The following is a 17,233-nucleotide window of genomic DNA, read 5'->3' on the forward strand; positions in this document are numbered from 1 at the left end:
CCATAAGTCCGAAGCGGAAGGTATAAGTGGGTCCCCGCTATGAGCTGATCCTCGAAAATGGCCCCCAATCAGAACCATCGTCATTGGCAAGGCGGACGAGGCTCAGGGGCAGAAAGCGGTAGCATGGCAGAATATGACCGTTTTGGGTTTAGGTCAAGGGTAGAGAATCATTGCGACACTATCAGCGCTCGTCAGTTCTTGCGATATCCTGCATTTATCGTCAGATGAAACTTCATTCACTGTGTCTGTGATCTCGTTAGTCAATGATATGTGTTCACTTTAAGTACCAAACGACGCAAACCGAGTTTTCGCCCACGAGAAAAGAAGTTGTATGTTTTGAAACCTTCGCGACAGCTTAATGGACATATCTTCTGATGTAACAAAAGCTTACTATCTTCTCAAGATCTCTTACCATATCCTCGAATAAAGTCCATAGATCATCGGCATCATAACTATCCTGGTGAGGGGCCTACAAAATTATCAAAATGAACAACATAGGGCCTGGCTTCGACCGCGATCGAGCCGAACGAGAACGAGAGAATGATGATCGGCGGAGGGCACAAGAATCGTTACAGCAACAACAAGACCTCTTAGCACAACGTGAAAGGGAACATAATGAACGCCAGGATCGTCAGGAACGCGAGAGGCAGCACCGAGACCACTTCCAGCCTGTCCCACCCCATCAGAACGATACTGCCTCGATCCCATTACATCAACCTGTAGCTTCACGGTTGCCAGGTGCCATCCATAGTCCAGGTGGTTTGCTTGCAAATCATGGAGGTGCTCCTCCTCCTGGCCCTCTTGGTGCGCCGAGCGGTCCAGGAAATGCCTTTGGAGGACCACTTCACAGTGACGCCAATAGACCTCCTCAGCACAATACATCGAATGCCGCTCCGATACCACCCTTTGGCCCAGGTCTACTACAACTCAATACAGGTCCGAATCCACCAGCAGGCCCTCCTCAAGGCGGACCTCCCGGATTCGGTGGACCATTGCTACTTCATTCACAGCAACAAGCGGCGCAACAAGCTCAGCAGCAGCAACAAGACGCGGCGAGAATGCAAGGACTTTCGTTTGGAGCGCAGATACCACAAGGACATCAGATGCCAGGTGCCCCAGCTTTGGGGCAAGGTGGACAGCAGCCTATTCTGAATGTAAGTACCTTCGCCCTCTTTTTAAGAAAGCGAGTGTGCTTGACTGCCCATGTCATGGTCAGACGCAACTATCCGAGACTTTTGGTCCTTGGTTGGAAAGGAGACAGTGGTAGAGATAAGCGAGTATGCTAGAGCACTTGCTCTCGGTATTCAGCACCGATACTACTCACCGCTAGAAATTCGAAACTGAGCTTAAAAGAAATCTTGCCATTTCAGAAATCGTATTGATGATGGCAAAGCTGTGGCTAACGGTGTTTAGGATGCCTTGAGTTACTTGGATCAAGTCAAGGTTCAGTTTGCGGACCAACCTGATGTTTACAATCGATTTCTGGACATCATGAAAGATTTTAAGAGTCAAGCGTAAGCGCACCTTCTCGTTTGCGTTTATTACGCGACAGAAAACTGTTCTGTTGCGTGAATCATAAGTGATTGTTGACAAAGGCTTACCTAAATCCAGTATTGATACTCCAGGGGTCATCAATCGCGTGTCCGAACTATTCGCTGGCCATCCGAACCTGATACAAGGCTTCAACACGTTCCTACCACCTGGATACCGTATCGAGTGCGGTGCAGGAAATGATCCAAATACCATTCGAGTCACAACGCCCATGGGAACTACAGTACAATCGATAACCGGCGCTGGACGCGCGTTACCAGAAGCAGTTATGGGGCCAGGAAGTTCGAACAATGGCTACTATGGCGCACAGCGGCATGGCAACTGGCAACAACAGCAGCCACAACACAGTATCGAGAGTCCGGAGGCGGTTTTCAGTCCACAAAATCAGAATGTGACCCCGGCATACGGTCATGCTCAAAATCAGAATAATGTCTATGAGAACCAACAAGCTGCTGCTGCTGTGCACCACCAGCAACAAAGAGGAGTATCACAACTTACGAACGCGGTAGCAACTTTGGGTCAACCTCCCAGGAATGCACAAACTCCTACACCAGGTGCTCAAATTATGAATGGTGCTGGTATTCGAGAGATGGAGAAACAGCGTGGAGGACCTGTTGAATTCAACCATGCCATTAGTTACGTAAACAAGATAAAGGTAAGTTGTGATAGTCACTTTCCCTCCCATTCAGTAACCAGCTGTGGTGAATGAGCTTGCTTGCCGTTCTTATGCCGACGGTGGCCACCAAAGCCGCAGCTCGAGTAATGCTAATCTCAATCTTCGTTGTAGAATCGATTTCAGGACCGTCCAGAAATTTACAAACAGTTCTTGGAAATCCTACAAACTTATCAGAGAGAATCGAAGCCAATACAAGACGTCTACGCCCAGGTTACACATCTGTTCAACACAGCGCCAGATCTCTTGGAGGACTTCAAACAGTTTCTACCGGAGTCTGCAGCGCATGCTAAAGCGGCTGCTGCAAAGATGGCAGCCGAGCAAGAAGCTGCCGCAGCCTTGTCTGCGAATCAAACACCGCAGACGTCCTACGCAAGGGGTGAAGCAAAGCTGCCACCAGTAGGCAATTTCGCAGTCCCGGCCAGCAGCACCAAGGAGAATAAGAAACGCAACCGAAATAATCAGCAAGCACCTACTCCTCAGATAACAATGGCTGAAAATTCCAGAACGGGCGGACTAGGTGGGCCAGGTAACAAGGTATGCATTTTTGACGCCCTCTTTTAATATGCTTTTGGTTTCTAGTATACTGACTGTCTTTTTTTCCTAGAGAGCAAAGTTAACCCACAACAAGCAAAATGCACCGGATGCGCCTGCCGTTTCGCCAACTCTGACACCAGTCCTTCCTGAACCTCTTCCTCCAACTTCAACATCAGCTGCTTCATCAGAGGAGCTCGCTTTCTTCGATCGTGTCAAAAAATACATTGGTAACAAATCCACCATGAATGAGTTCTTGAAGCTTTGCAACCTGTTTTCGCAGGATCTTATCGATCGAAATGTTCTCGTACATAAAGTCAGCGCATTCATCGGTGGGAACCCTGATTTGATGAGTTGGTTTAGATCGTTTGTTGGGTATGAAGGTCAGGATGAGGTTATTGACAACAGACCAAAGCCGCCTACAGGTCGTGTCTCTTTGAGTAACTGCAGGGGTTTAGGTCCAAGTTATCGTTTGCTACCAAGAAGGGTACGTACATTATTTCTTACTATTCTAATCCTTGTGCGGTCATTGTTCGCTGGCTGGGAAACCATGGTCTGGCAAAGTTGCTATTGTTGCCATTTGGTATTGTCGAATCTTCAGCTTCACTTTAATGCGACAATTTCGAATTGCCACATTAGCTTGAATTCCAACAACTGGTCAATATTCGAAGACCGCGAGTACAGACACATTCATCGAACATTGATTTTACTTGTGTTCTTCACCATGTATTCACAAAAGATTCCCAATCCAGGATTTGCTGCGGAGTGTCTCCTTCACGGCAATTGTCTTGGCTTGGTAGACGATTCCAACACCAACTACCTGTACATACCACATGGTCAATGTATCGTGCGCAACTACCAGGCAGCTATGGCCTTGGTTGAGTCGATTTCTTTATCCGTGAAGCGCAATAAGACCGAAGAGGAGGAACTGTTACAGAGCAAGCGCGCAAAAGCTGTAGCAATTGCGGCTAAATTGAAACCATTGGTAGCAAGAGTTAACAAATTCCAGGAACGTCTAAAACCTTGTAGCGGTCGAGACGAGATGTGTAACGCTGTGTTAAATGACGACTGGGCTTCCCACCCAACATGGGCTTCAGAGGATTCCGGCTTCGTTGCTCATCGCAAAAATGTCTTTGAAGAGGCACTTCACCGAATCGAAGAGGAACGCCACGACTACGACTTCAATATCGAGGCCAACGCCAAGGTCATCCAGCTTCTTGAACCTATCGGCCAAACCCTCTTATCTCTGAGCGCTGAAGAACGACGTGTTTTCCGTATGCCGATTGGCCTTGGTGGTCAGAGCCAGGCGATCTACAAACGTGTGCTCAAGAAGATCTATGGGGAGCGAGGTCCTGAGGTCGCTTCCGATCTCTTTAAGGATCCATGCGCAGTTCTGCCAATCGTCTTGGCTCGATTGAAGCAGAAGGATGAAGAATGGCGATTTACCCAGGTATGTATACGAGGTTTGGCATTATAGTCTCTAGCTAACGGCTGTATAGCGCGAATGGGAAAAGGTCTGGCACGCTCAAACAGAATCTATGTACCTCAAGAGTCTTGATCACATGGGCATCCAAGCCAAGCAATCCGACAAGAAACATTTCGCCGCCAAACATCTCGTCGATGCCATCAAAACCAAGCACGAAGAGCAGAGACGCCAACGCAGCCTCAAAGGCAGGGTACCGAAATACCAGTTCTCCTACGAGTTTACAGATCAGCAAGTCATCACTGATGTTGTACGATTCATGGTGCTCTATGCCTCAAATTCTACCCACCACAACAGCCACGAGCGCAAACGGATTTCGGATTTCTTTGAGAAGTTCGTTGGCATATTCTTTGATGTTCCGCCAGAGGTTATCGCAGATAGTATTGCCCACATTGATCGGGGGACGCCCGATGATGAGGATGACGATGCCACTCCGACTGAATTGCCAAATGGCGGTCGTGGTAGACGACAGGTCAACGGAAAGAAGAACGATCTGCGACGAGGTGTGTTGGACAAGGGCCGAAATGGCGTAAGAGGTCGTGCTCAAAAAGAGGGAAGTGCCACGGGCAGCAAGGAATCAACACCGGATGTTGAGTCTGTGGGCGAGGAAGAATCTGCTGAGGCAGCTGAAGACCAAGCCGCCGGCGAAGTTACAAATGACCGCTGGGCGACTGTACCACCTGGAGCTACAGCAGTGACTGGATCACGAGAGATGTCCGCTTCAGATCTTATGCTCAAGACCGACCAGCCATATAAGCGTAATGACTACACGCTCTATTGCAACCAGACAATCTTTGTCTTTTTCAGCATATTCCAAACCCTCTATCGCAGATTGAAAGACATCAAAGAGAGCGAGGAAGAAGCGAGAAAGGCAGGAGCTCGTGCTGCAGAGTTCAAACCAGCTCAAAGAATTGGACTCCTTCCTCGTGGTGAGGACAATGGTTTGCCATCTTCAGAAGAGACATATTACTCCAAAGCATTGAATCTTATTGAAGAATACCTAAACGGCGATGTTGAAGACGCAAAGTATCACGACTGGCTTCGACGTCACTATCTAAGCAAAGGGTGGACGCTGTATACCATCATTGATCTCTTGAAGACTCTTTGCCGGTTGGGCGCAACTTGCTCAAGTGTTGATGCTAAGGAGAAGACGCCTGATTTGATTGATCAATTTTATATAAATCGTCAAAATCGCGAGACTACGTACAATCTCGAAATCAACATGCGTAAGCAGGCAGATAGGTATATCAAAGATGGAGATTTGTTCTCGATTCGCTGGGTAAGTTTTGTGCTTGGGTATATAGTACTCCGCTAACATTTATAGTATCCCAATAAGTCAGAAGCCACTGTCCAATGGATTATGCGCGATGATACCACCTTTGATCTCGATGACATGGAGCGTATGGAGAAATGGCAATACTACACATCTTCCTATATCCGCACCGAGCCTACCGAGGGCATCCCACGTTCCCGTCTTCACAAGACCATACTCACTCGCAACCGCGCATCAGCAGACGCCCATTTCGAAGAAGGCGGCGTTCTTCCAAAACCACTCGCATACCAAGAAGATCTCACCCTCCGCATCTGCGTCAACACCTATAAGATGATGTACAAGGCCGGCGGCTCTGAATACTTCATCTACACCGATAAACCACTTTCCATCGACCCAGAAACCAAAGTCAGCGCCGCCCGCGAACGACTCCAGAAGTTTGAGGAAGCTAGGTCTCAGCGCTTCAAGGAGAAATTCGAGAAGAATAACGCGTGGATGAAGAACCTCAGCCATGATGAGGTGAGTAAGGTCAATATGGACTTTAAGAAGTGGACGGAGAATGGCATCGTTCCTGGGACTGAAGAGGTTGTCAATGGGGAGGATGTTGTTATGGGATCGTAGTGGTCGGTTTGGTATAGTTGGGATGGAGTCGTGGCGTACTATTACTTGCGGATGTCCTGGATGCTATGTTTTTGGCGTTGGCATTGCGACGAGTTTCTTAGGATGTTTGTTTCGCTTTGGAGGGTACTAGCATTCTGATGTTTTGTTGTGGGGGTTGAGCGGTTGTTGGTGGTGGGAGAGTGGTGAAAAATTCTGATGGGAGAGGAGCGAAGTTTTGGGAGTTGTTTTGTATTATATGTGAATAGACTCGGGTTTTTGATGATAATCGTTTCTTATGAGTGTGGTATGGGAGATGTGGTATGTGGTGATGTTGTTAGGGGTGTTGTAATGTGATAAGCTGTGACATCTATAGCAACAAATCCGCGGATCGACCAGAACCCGGTTCTTATATCCCGGAATTGCTGCACATATTCAATGATCCTTTCGAAAACCCTTCAGCTGTCCTACATCGAAAAGGCATTTTGGACGCAGGGGTTCGCCTAAACTAAACGAGAACTTGAGATACCGGCTCGCGGTAGGTAACATATGTGGCTGTTTGAACTTGATATTTGCTGAGCTCAATTGCAAAAAGTCCGTACAGTCTGTCAACTGTTTTCGTGAATGTCGCGATTTGACTGCTACTTGGATTGTCGATCTCGAGCCTGAGAGACCGGGAACTTTCTATCTAGCTAATGGAAAGAGTGAGCAGACAGATGAGATATGATCAGTGTGTATTTCAGTGTCATGACCGTAAAAGAAATTGTCTGGTAACTAGGCCAGGGTGTCGCATGACCTCGTAAGTAGCACTCTTTAATGGGATTTTCAGCAGACTGATGGTAGCTATTCAATCATGCGGGTACATCGAGAATATCAATTCACGCTTGAGTCCCTCCTTGGGTAATGGACATGGCTACAAGATCGGAACACAGGGAGATCATGACAGCTGAGGTAGAGAGCTCTACAGAAGTCATGAACAAGATTATAGTGATGATTGAAAAGCCCAAGATTTTTATTCACGCCGAGGAAAAAGGGGTCACTTGAACCCGTTATGATTTCTTTCAGGTTGATTAAGGAAGCCCTTATCTCTGTGACTAAGTTTGAGGTAACGATCTATATAAGGGAGATTTGAAACCTACACCGATTTTGCTTTTGAATTAATAAAATTCGTTTTACAGACTAAGGAAATCATCTATAGAACTCGAGCGATCTTTTGATGTAGTGGCAGACTTATTAATTGCTAGCCCAGCTATAGCTATTTTATCTACGCGAAGCTAATTAACATCTTCTTAATCTCGTTTTTCTAAACTTGCAAACTATAGTGCAGCGAAGCAAATCTCAGTAAATCTCAAACAACTGTCATACGCTTCACACGTAAGTTTTTCCGACACCCATAATTCTCAAAAAGAAAAACAAATCAAAGACTATGTTTGACATTGCGCCTTCTCATATCTCGTCATCTGACGAATCGATAACGATCATCGTTCGCTGTCTCTTCTTCCGCTCTTCCTTTTCATTCCGCAGAAGTGATCGTTTTGGTATGTTCGCCGAAATTGCAGACATTGCCGATGGCTGTTCCTCTGACATGCTTCCGGTCATACTATCTTTGTCTGTCGCTCTCACATCATGAGAACTCGTTTCCCTTGCCATGTGCGACGCTGCTGCTTCGGCCTTCTTGTTCATCTCCCGATTCGCGCTCCTGGTGGTCTCCGATTTCGATTTAGGGACAAATTCCAAAGCCTGCTCTTCACTCCGATTATGTCCTGCCAGTGTCTTTGACATAAGATGCCGACGTCTTTCTATCAAGCTGCGAAACACAGCTTTTGTGTCACAGTCTTTGATTGGCCATTTCCAATCTCCGTCCTTCATGAATTTGAAAGTCATGGAAGGTGATAAGTGCGTAGGAGGTTGGACTGAGGTTGGGGGGTAGCCGAGGTTAGTGGGTAGGGTAGAGGTTGTGTTTTAAGCATAGTATTTGGGGAATAAATGTGATCTTGTATATACGGCAGGCATAGTGGTGCTACTAACAGCAGAAGTGGCACTATGGAGGAGACTTTGTGTGGGAGTTGCTGCGACACATCCTTTCTTACTGTTAGATAGGGGTGAAGTTGTGAATTTCTGTTGAAGTAGGGAAGAGAGAGGAAAGCGGTTGTAGTTGAATTGCGGATAGTGCTGAGGACTATGTGGCACTGATAAATGGTGAGATATGCCGTTTTCTAGCACGGAAGGTTAGTATTGTACCAAAATTCGAAGTTGATGGTATACTGAACTGTTTTGTGAAGCTCAAGTCACGTTTCTTACTTGCTATTCGAATCAAGCTCACCTTTAAAATGAAAAAACCGCGGTTTTTTTTGCGATAAGCTCCAGGCAATCCCACATCATTGTTTTCTCGTTGCTTGCTACACTTCAACCGCCATTCACGCCCTCACCATGCCACCCAAGAAAGACTGGTCGATCTACACAGTCGACATCCTCAAGGTCGAATGTGGAAAGAGATCTCTCGTTAGATCTGGCACGAAAGCAGATCTCATCTCCCGGCTTGAAACTTGTGAAAGTCAGAATGCAACGCCACTCCAATCTTCTGGGCCGCCAGCAAATGCACCAGCTGGTCCAGCACTCGAGCCATCTAGTCTTAGTGTCAGTAATCCCAGCGAACGAGAACTCGAAAAGCTATGTCAAGAAAATTGGACCCCTTATACTTCCGATCCACAAGGCCATCAGCGTCGCGAGACGATCTTTGCAGAACAAAGAGCCAAACACACAGAAGCTGTCAAGAAAAAAGACGCCGCGATCGCTCGAGCGCGTGCGAAATGTGAGAAGGCGCTTGAAGAATGCCGAGCCGAGAGAGATGAGAGGGTTAAAGAGTTGCAGAGTGAAGTGGAGAAGAGAAAGTCTTGGATGTGGGCTTTTGGGAGACTTAAGGTGTGTACTTTGTGAAACTTGTTGTTGGTGAGGTGGATGTGCTAATTGTGTGTAGGAGCTGCGTGCTAAGAAAGGGATGACGACTTCAGCGAGCGATTATAGACCAGATCGGGTTCAGGAGGGTGGTTCATCGGTTAGAGAGAAAGAATCTGGATGTGGAAGTGATCAAGTGGCGGCAGCTTCGAAACATGCGAGGGCGGTAGCCAAAGAGAAATTTTCTATTCCAGATGAACCTGATCGGCGCATTAGAATCTCACCAAGCCCAACTCCGTCTAAATCCGTCTCGATCTCAGAAGGCCTTGGAAAGTCTCAGGGCCTGATGAATGGCTCTACATCTGCAACGATGCATCGCACTCAGCCAGCTTCATTGAGAAACCCGGTATCTGCATCTCTCTGTCGCAAGCCAGCTCCTTCGTTGAATAGTACAGCGTCTCTCACGAGTAATCAAACACAAGTTACCCCCTTGAAATCTGATGGCCAGCCGACTACAGAAGCGAAGGCCAGCGCTAAACGATCTGCCTCTGACGCCTTCCCAGAACACGAACAGAGAGGGGCACGTTCAGGTTTTAATTTCATCGGATTTAGGCATGCTGCTCACCATACTTGTCAGCCTAATAGACTTGCTTCTGCACTAGATGGTTTACCGCTGAGTATTGTAGCTGCTGCCAAACCTCAAGTTGAGGCCCCTGTCAAAGTGGAATTACCATCTTTGGACTCTGAAGAGCGGGCTATTGTTATTGAGTGATTTTCTCACGACAGTGACCAGATATTGTATAGAGATGGAGGATAGTGAGAAGCGGAACTGGATCTTGAGGGGTTTCAAAATGTTGTGCAAGTGGTTGATATTCTATGCTTTTGTTTTGCGGAGTTGAAGGAGATGTAGACCTGTGGATTACTATGGGTGGCTATGGATATCAACTTAATATTTTGAATTTGTCGAGTATTCGGAGATAGTCCATATTGTTTGTTTGAATAGCATTACAATGTATACTGGCAGATTGGCAGAAAACAATATTCAAATGGTAGATAAGCCTATGTCTTAACACGTTTCAAATATTAACATAGTCCCCTGATACAAATTAGATTTCTTAGATGTTAGAGGATTACAGATGAATTTCCTAGGTTTGAGACAAGGATTTTCACAAAAGGGGTGAGGTTACAGATCTCGCTTAATCAAGCTATTAATACGCAAATGAATGCTATTATCGGATTATTTAACAGCTACACATTTATAAAGATGATGTTCTTGAGTACATGTCTAACTTTAGTACTAAGGAAAGATTGTGTAAAGATTTGGCTGTATATTAGGACCAAGCTCACTTAAACCTCTACCTGCCTTCTTGGCTGCAGAGCGTCAGAAGTCGAGCATCTCACTCTCAGCCCTACTATCAGCCACCAACTAACAACATATAAGCATTAAACAATAGTCTTCCTTACTCCTCATTGGAAGCGAATAAGTGTAGCTAATTGGACATGTCGAGAGTTTTGACATTAAGGACCTCGCTTAGCGAGGGGGATGTCGTAGTGGGCCTCGGATATAAAACTTGAGGTATACGATTGTGGTTATAACGTTGTGGGCAGGTGATGGAAGTGTTACACAGATGAAGGTGGGTTACACGGAGGGGATATGCTTATAATTGTGGTAAGGCTGAGTTGGATTGGTGCGGAGCAGCGAGTATATATTGTTAGATCTCTTTTATAGATTTACTTCCATATACCACTAACTTCTCAATTATATCATCTCTCTTGCAGACTCAAATCTCTCACTTACATACAGACATCTTTTGAACCATCTTACAGTTTCTTCCTCGATAAATCCCACATCCTCAACTGCACAATGGCAGCCCCCATCGAATTCTGCACCCAAAAATGGTTCAACTCAACCACCCAAATAAACCACGATCAATCATTTCCCCCAGACCTCAACTCCTCAATCTGCAGCGTCCAGGTCCGAGGCGTTAACGTACAGAAATTACAAGCCTATAATAACAACGCGCGTGTCGGATAGTTCGACGATGGTTGTTTCGCATACACGAATCCCAGTAGAGTTTCCACCAACCATAATATAGAAGGCAAAAAATAACACAAAGAATAGCGACCAACGACATAGGACCAGCATCCAGCTGTCGTTTCAATGCTGGAGTTTCGAACACCGGTTGTCTTGCTGGTTCGCAGAATCCTTACACGAGCACGAGCTCGAGTGCAGTGCCAACACCTACTAGACCGGTAGCGACGCCTTCGCCTACGGGAAGGACTGGAATGGAAAGACCATCTAAGGGGGAAATACTTTTGGAATTGTTTGTTGCAACCGGGGTTCTTTTGGACTTGTTCTAAGAATGCAGTGGGCAGGGTTTAAGATTTTGTCAGCACTAAGGTAGTAATTGGATATAAGTAAGTAATAGAGAGGATATCAGAGTTTGATTCGAGCTTACTAAGATTTTAAGCAGAGATGTATAGCGTTGTAATTAAAAAGTAGCGGCGTTCGAGTATACTTAGTATTTAAAGAGTAGTACTCTTATATAGCGAGAAGTGTCCTCTCTCATCTTAGCTAATGCTAAATCGAAGATCTCCAGAAACTCAGTTTCTCTTATCATTTAGAGTATTATAAAATTAAGTAAAACACTTTCATCTCATGTTGTTCGACATTTACACCGAATAGTGTGGATTGCATAGGGCTTCGATATAATTCATGAGCTTGTCTGAGCCGTGGGCTGTAATCGTTGGAACCAAGTGATCAACTGGGCGTATGACTGTTATTTCGTCGAAAGGTACCTTCGGTAATTTTCTGATTCATGTTTTCGTCAGTCGTATTCGGCGTGTGAGGCGAAGAAGTAAAGGTCTGTTTTCGCGACTTTGTCATAGCCTCAAGTTCCATCAAAGCGTACGCTTTCCTTTTTCTTGGATTATTTTCGTTAGAATCAGAGAGCTCCGCTGCGTCATCCATTTCGTTGGTATCTTTCACAGCAACGCTGTTGAGAAGTGCGGAAACATTTGCCTTAGAGTACTCCGATGCGGGAGCAGTTTCTTCTGTACTTTCTTGAGCTGTATCGTCAGGAACTTTAGAAACATTTTCTATAGACAACTTCGTCACAGGAGCGATGTCAAGAGTTCTGAAAACCGTTCCAGTCGACGTTTTGGGTACCGTTTTTCCTGTATCTATCACGGTAGCGATTTCAGAATTTCCGGAGACTGCTCCAGTCGACGTAGCGTGTGTCGCTTTTTCTAAGTCTATCACTGTGCCGATGTTCTGATTTTGGAGACCCTTCCCGATAGACGACTGCTTATTCAAAGTTGATTTGCCGTCGTCAATGACTGTCCAATTTACCTTTAGCTGTCCTAGGTTTAATTTCAATATCGTATGTTTGTCTTGGATGCGGCACTCTGTCGGTTCTGCCATAACTTTGCCAATGAAAGCATTAATTTCCTTTGACAAGTCAAGGTGATTTTGCATAAAATTGTTCTGATGGCGCGCTACTAACGCGAAATCCTTTGGGTCTACGTCGTCGATATCGTGATTTGGGCGGCCAGCATCCGTGGGAAAGATTTTCTGAAGGCAGGCCCTGAACGCTTCATGAATGGTCAACTTTCGTTGAATAGACTTGGCCGCGTTTTGAAGCTCTGGGCTTATCGTGGCTTAAAACATCTGGGTAGGTCGCTGGCGGTGTATTTCTCGCTCCCGTTAAATCTTGGCCTTTTTAATTTCCATCTGCTCATGCATCCTTTTCGCTTCCTCTTCATGTTTTGTCTTCGCCGCTTCCACTAAAGTACTCCTCTCATCTCAAGTGGTAGTAAATCGATTGTGACTAGGAGCTCACTTTCTCTGATCTTTTGGAACATTTTAAAATCTAGTGAAGCTCTCCCATCTAATGACGTGACAATCGTAATAATTTGAGGTGTATTTCGACCAAAATTCGAACGATTCCAAAATAAACGAGGATAACGACGAAGACAACTTTAGGAATAAAAAGCAAGGGCTCGGACGTTCGCCTACGGATTAAAAAAACGGAAGGATATAGAGTCCGAGGTTCTAAGGGCGTTTATATAATTTCGGCAAATTTCAAGCTGTTTTTAGACTGTACGAAAGTTTTTACAAAAAACTACTCTCGGAATTGAAAGAATCCGTCCGTAGAAGATTTTGATTTCCGGAAAATTTTCTATAGATAGAGGATATCAGATTAGAAAATCCAATTCTCTATCGATTTAGAGAGTTTTAACAGGAATTAGGTAAAGTCGATTTTCAAGAAAATCCGATGTAGGCTTAAAAAATAACAAGGTATAGTTAATTAAATTATAATCTTAGTCTAGACACTAAGGTTATATATTACTTTTATATTAGAAGAAGAATATAGATAAAGCTACTTACGTCTTAGTAAGGAACGTACCTCCTAGCGTGCATTTTTACAGATTTTAGTGTATGTATACTAAGAGTAAAGACTAATATAATTGTGAAGCACTAAGGATAGCGAACTAAGGATTAGTATAAGATACTATTAGATAGCACGATATCCCGTGACATGGTATCCTGTACCTATTCACCCATGTACCACAACAGTATGTTTTTAGTCCACGTTCAAACAATTCGCACTTTGATCTTAGGGCATTTGGAAAACATTTGCGCATGTTCTGTATCGGAGCTTGACCTAGAGAGCGACATCTCTTGCACCTCAATAAGCTGGTATGTTTGAGTTTTCACGTCCACGAGACGCAGGATTATCCATAAATCCTCAAACGACAGCTTTTCCAAGCACGAGCAGAGTAAATCCCCTTCGCGTACGTAAAAAGCATACCGTCTGGCCTTGAGCTGTAGTGGGCTAGGCTGAATAACCTCGGAGATCTCTTCTAATGCCTTACGAGAGCTGCAGACTTGCCAAAAGAGACCATCCCACATTAGGTGGAAGCGCGAATTGAGGTCCTCTTCGTGACTTTCATATAAGACTCCTAAGCAGCGAACGTCGCAGACTAAGGAGTCGCTTTGGGATATCTGTATCCCCATGGGAGGAGGAGCGTTTCCTCCATAATGAAAATTTACCGAGCGTGGATCCGGAACCCACGATGGCAATTGCAATCGCTCTCGATGCTGATTGTTCACGGTTTTTGCAGCACAGTAGAACACCCATACCCACTCGCCATTATCCAGCATAGCCTCAGCAAATTGCTGAAAGACCGTAGCGACCGTTGACGAGTAATTCACGCAGATTTTGGGTATGGCCATGCTCGCTAATGCATAATACATGTCTATGGGTTCAGAGCACTCTGATGAGTGAAAGTCTCGCAACAAATTTATCCACGTTCTCTTTCTCGTGAATCTCGTCATACCGGGGCTCTGGGAGTTGCACAATGATGAGAGCCCTAGTGTTCGATGAATGAAGGGGATGCCGATTACATCATCGGAGACGGCGGCGGTCAAGCGCCTCTCAGAGGCAGTTCTAGCAGGATCCTCCACTGCTTTCCGAAGCCCATCATTAATCATCCAGAATGATCCAACAAGGTGACTGATCCAATCATTGGGAAATTCTGACATGTCTAGAACGTGCTGGCCCCAGTACCAGTGATGTATATTCGAGAGTGATAGTTCCTGCAGTATCCATCGGCGCTTCCAGTACCGCCTAGAGAAAAATCGTATTCCCACATTGGTCATATCTGCGGCTGCTTGTCCAAGAGAGGGGTTGGATCTGAAACGCTTTTCCAACCAGTCGACATGTACGTTATGAGTCGTGAGATGACCATTGACGGACTCACTCTGCTGGTATGCTACACAGCCAGAACAGGGCAAGGAGTCCTCGTTAAGGAGAGGAAGAACGAAGCAGTTGTGATGCATGGACATTGGATTATTCCACGGCTTTATTTGTTCTGTGCGCTTCTTGATACGCTTAAGTAAGTCTAGCATAATTAGATCTTCTTGCTCTTCAACAGCGACCCCAAGCCAGACAAGGACCTTCTCAGCTCAAGCATAGATATCTGCCATGATAGTGACCTGAGTGGACCTTTCGTCAAGATTTTCTTGATCGATGCAAACGGCGTCAATCCATATGCGTAAAGGTTTATCAAAGTGTCTTATTCTCTTTAATCCCTCGAATAGATTCTGGGTAATCGGCTTCTTATTGCCATGGATAAAGAGTTTGTGGTCCTGTGAAGCACTGCCGTCTTTATTCATTCCCCAGGTGTAAGATAAAGCATTGTATGAGGCTACTTCGAGCTCTATTGTCTCGATCGTGCATTTGATGGCGTCGGCATGCTGTTTGGCGGGACAAAGCGTTAAAATACGGATGGATCGAGCACTCGGTAGTGCTTCGTACTTGTATAACATGTTAACAAAGAGTTGCTCTCAGAATCTAGAGGGCGTTGAGGGCTTCGAAGATGGAGTGTGCTTGTCCTGTAAGACCGCCCAGGGTATATATGGGTCTATATGAGGCCTGCGATTCTCCAGGACTATGAGGTGGGTATAGAGGGCGTTCGACTTATGAATATGGAAGTTGTAGATCTGTCATCGTGCTGCCTAAAGTGCCTCAGCATTGGCTGATTGCCATGCGACAGATACCCTCACATGGCGTTCAGCCTCAGCTGAAAACCCGTATCTGGATATTTCTGAACCAGGCGTGCTTAATCAGCCATGATTAGGTCAACTAGTTATTATCCATATGTTTGTTATTTTATTCTATTCCTTACTATCCCAAACAAAGATAAATAGCAAAGTGGATGCTTAACAGGATCTTGGGAGCTTTTTGGTTAGTTTTGAGTGAGGATGTCAGAAAGCGGAATTATCCGGCAAGATCTCGCGCAGTTACACAAAACGTAGTCACATGTTTAGTGTCTCGATAGAATAACAATGAGATGCCCTGTGCGGACGCTATAGACCATTTGAAGTACATAAATCAAATTTCTAAGATAGCAATATAAGGATTATAACACAAAATTTATTACTGCCCGTCACAGAACATAGACTAGTGTGTATTTGAAACAATATACTGGGACGAGGAATACCCCATAGGGGCTTGTAGTACGTAAATAAGGCGATTAGATATATGACACTTCGATAGTTTTACTTAGACATAAATCGGAAGAGCTTTAGTAGAAGACTGTTGTTCCTAGAACGGAGAGTTGATGAAGCTTTAGAGTTTCGGTCTCTAACAAGAAGTTAGCTTCATTTTATTGCGGTATTGCTAGATCGAGTGGATGTGGAGACGATTGTGCAATGCTATCGGTTGATATCGCAATGGATTTCCTTGATAGAAGGAATGAAACGAAGTGGATGTTAACAGCGTTGAGAGATTATTCATCTTTCGGTTTCGGACATGTCACAAGTAAGTTTCCCGATCGCTTATCTTTGCAACAACTAGTCAATTACCTTTCAGTAACGAATTAGACAAAAACTTAAATCTCTCTTACTCAACAGCCTCGAAGATCAAAATTAGAAAGTCGTCTGGATTGCCAGACTACTCTTGGTCGATACACCTTGTCTCGATCATGTCAACGATACCGGTACTCGATACATTTCGGCAGCAGCGACAAGACAAATCAATCGACACATTATCTGAAATTATCCGAACCAACTAGTGATTTCCCAAATCACCGGAAATCCGAGATTATCTTTGAATACGTCGACTCCAGCGAAGCAGCCCTACTGTAAGCTTTAGATGTAGCTTTCATGACCAGTGTAGGTCCCAGCATGTTATCTGCTCCTCGAGTGGGACCTGTCTTGGGTGCAGTCATTCCAAGTGTTGAGAAACCAGAACTTGGGTATTAATCGTGAAAGAGGAAGCTACTACTTCTAGTGATCCACTCCCTCCTTGTTATGAATGAGAACATTGAGTTCATGCACCTATCGGCACCATCACAGCCATGCCTCCCTTAGAGCGAGTCTTCCCTCTCAATATTCCATGGCCCTTCATTCGTAGTCATATGCGTCATCTGAGAAGGTCGTCAAGCTTGAATCACAACTCCCGATGAACCTTCGGTGTTGAATATTCATTTCAAGGCTGCTGTGATTCCAAGTTAAGAAAGCCACTTGCTAAGGTAACTTGTACTCCTGGGTTGCTAGCCAGACTATGGCTTCCACGACCGAGACACAAAAGTATACACTTGCTACTATTGCTTACCCACTCAATCATTAGACGATTTAGTCTTTGCCTTACACGGTTCTCAACATTGCGGTTATCTCACGAGCTCCAGCTCGATTAAAAGTTCCCAATATCGCAATAGACGA

The 17,233-nt window shown here is 45.2% G+C and overlaps 5 protein-coding genes across 5 annotated transcripts; 2 read left to right on the forward strand and 3 right to left on the reverse strand.

Annotated features, from left to right (window-relative positions):
- Nucleotides 1–485: 485 nt before the first annotated feature.
- GLAREA_08479 (PAH2) lies at nucleotides 486–6,132 on the forward strand (the record flags this gene model as incomplete). Its single annotated transcript, XM_008090523.1, has 7 exons — nucleotides 486–1,154; nucleotides 1,414–1,514; nucleotides 1,612–2,206; nucleotides 2,339–2,761; nucleotides 2,832–4,208; nucleotides 4,258–5,520; nucleotides 5,566–6,132. 7 exons carry the CDS (start codon nucleotides 486–488, stop codon nucleotides 6,130–6,132), a joined length of 4,995 nt encoding a protein of 1,664 aa, XP_008088714.1.
- Nucleotides 6,133–7,554: 1,422 nt separating this feature from the next.
- On the reverse strand, nucleotides 7,555–7,992 carry GLAREA_08480 (uncharacterized protein; the record flags this gene model as incomplete). Its single annotated transcript, XM_008090524.1, has 1 exon — nucleotides 7,555–7,992. The coding sequence occupies one exon, from the start codon at nucleotides 7,990–7,992 to the stop codon at nucleotides 7,555–7,557; it is 438 nt and encodes a 145-aa protein (XP_008088715.1).
- Nucleotides 7,993–8,538: 546 nt separating this feature from the next.
- GLAREA_08481 (uncharacterized protein) lies at nucleotides 8,539–9,775 on the forward strand (the record flags this gene model as incomplete). Its single annotated transcript, XM_008090525.1, has 2 exons — nucleotides 8,539–9,030; nucleotides 9,086–9,775. 2 exons carry the CDS (start codon nucleotides 8,539–8,541, stop codon nucleotides 9,773–9,775), a joined length of 1,182 nt encoding a protein of 393 aa, XP_008088716.1.
- Nucleotides 9,776–11,764: 1,989 nt separating this feature from the next.
- On the reverse strand, nucleotides 11,765–12,427 carry GLAREA_08482 (uncharacterized protein; the record flags this gene model as incomplete). The annotated part of the gene is made up of 1 exon (XM_008090526.1): nucleotides 11,765–12,427. The coding sequence occupies one exon, from the start codon at nucleotides 12,425–12,427 to the stop codon at nucleotides 11,765–11,767; it is 663 nt and encodes a 220-aa protein (XP_008088717.1).
- Nucleotides 12,428–13,600: 1,173 nt separating this feature from the next.
- Nucleotides 13,601–14,854, reverse strand: GLAREA_08483 (uncharacterized protein; the record flags this gene model as incomplete). Its single annotated transcript, XM_008090527.1, has 1 exon — nucleotides 13,601–14,854. One exon carries the CDS (start codon nucleotides 14,852–14,854, stop codon nucleotides 13,601–13,603), a length of 1,254 nt encoding a protein of 417 aa, XP_008088718.1.
- Nucleotides 14,855–17,233: the final 2,379 nt, after the last annotated feature.

The sequence above is a fragment of the Glarea lozoyensis genome (assembly GCF_000409485.1).
Source record: "Glarea lozoyensis ATCC 20868 chromosome Unknown GLAREA9, whole genome shotgun sequence".
In the NCBI taxonomy this organism is placed as follows: domain Eukaryota; kingdom Fungi; phylum Ascomycota; class Leotiomycetes; order Helotiales; family Helotiaceae; genus Glarea; species Glarea lozoyensis.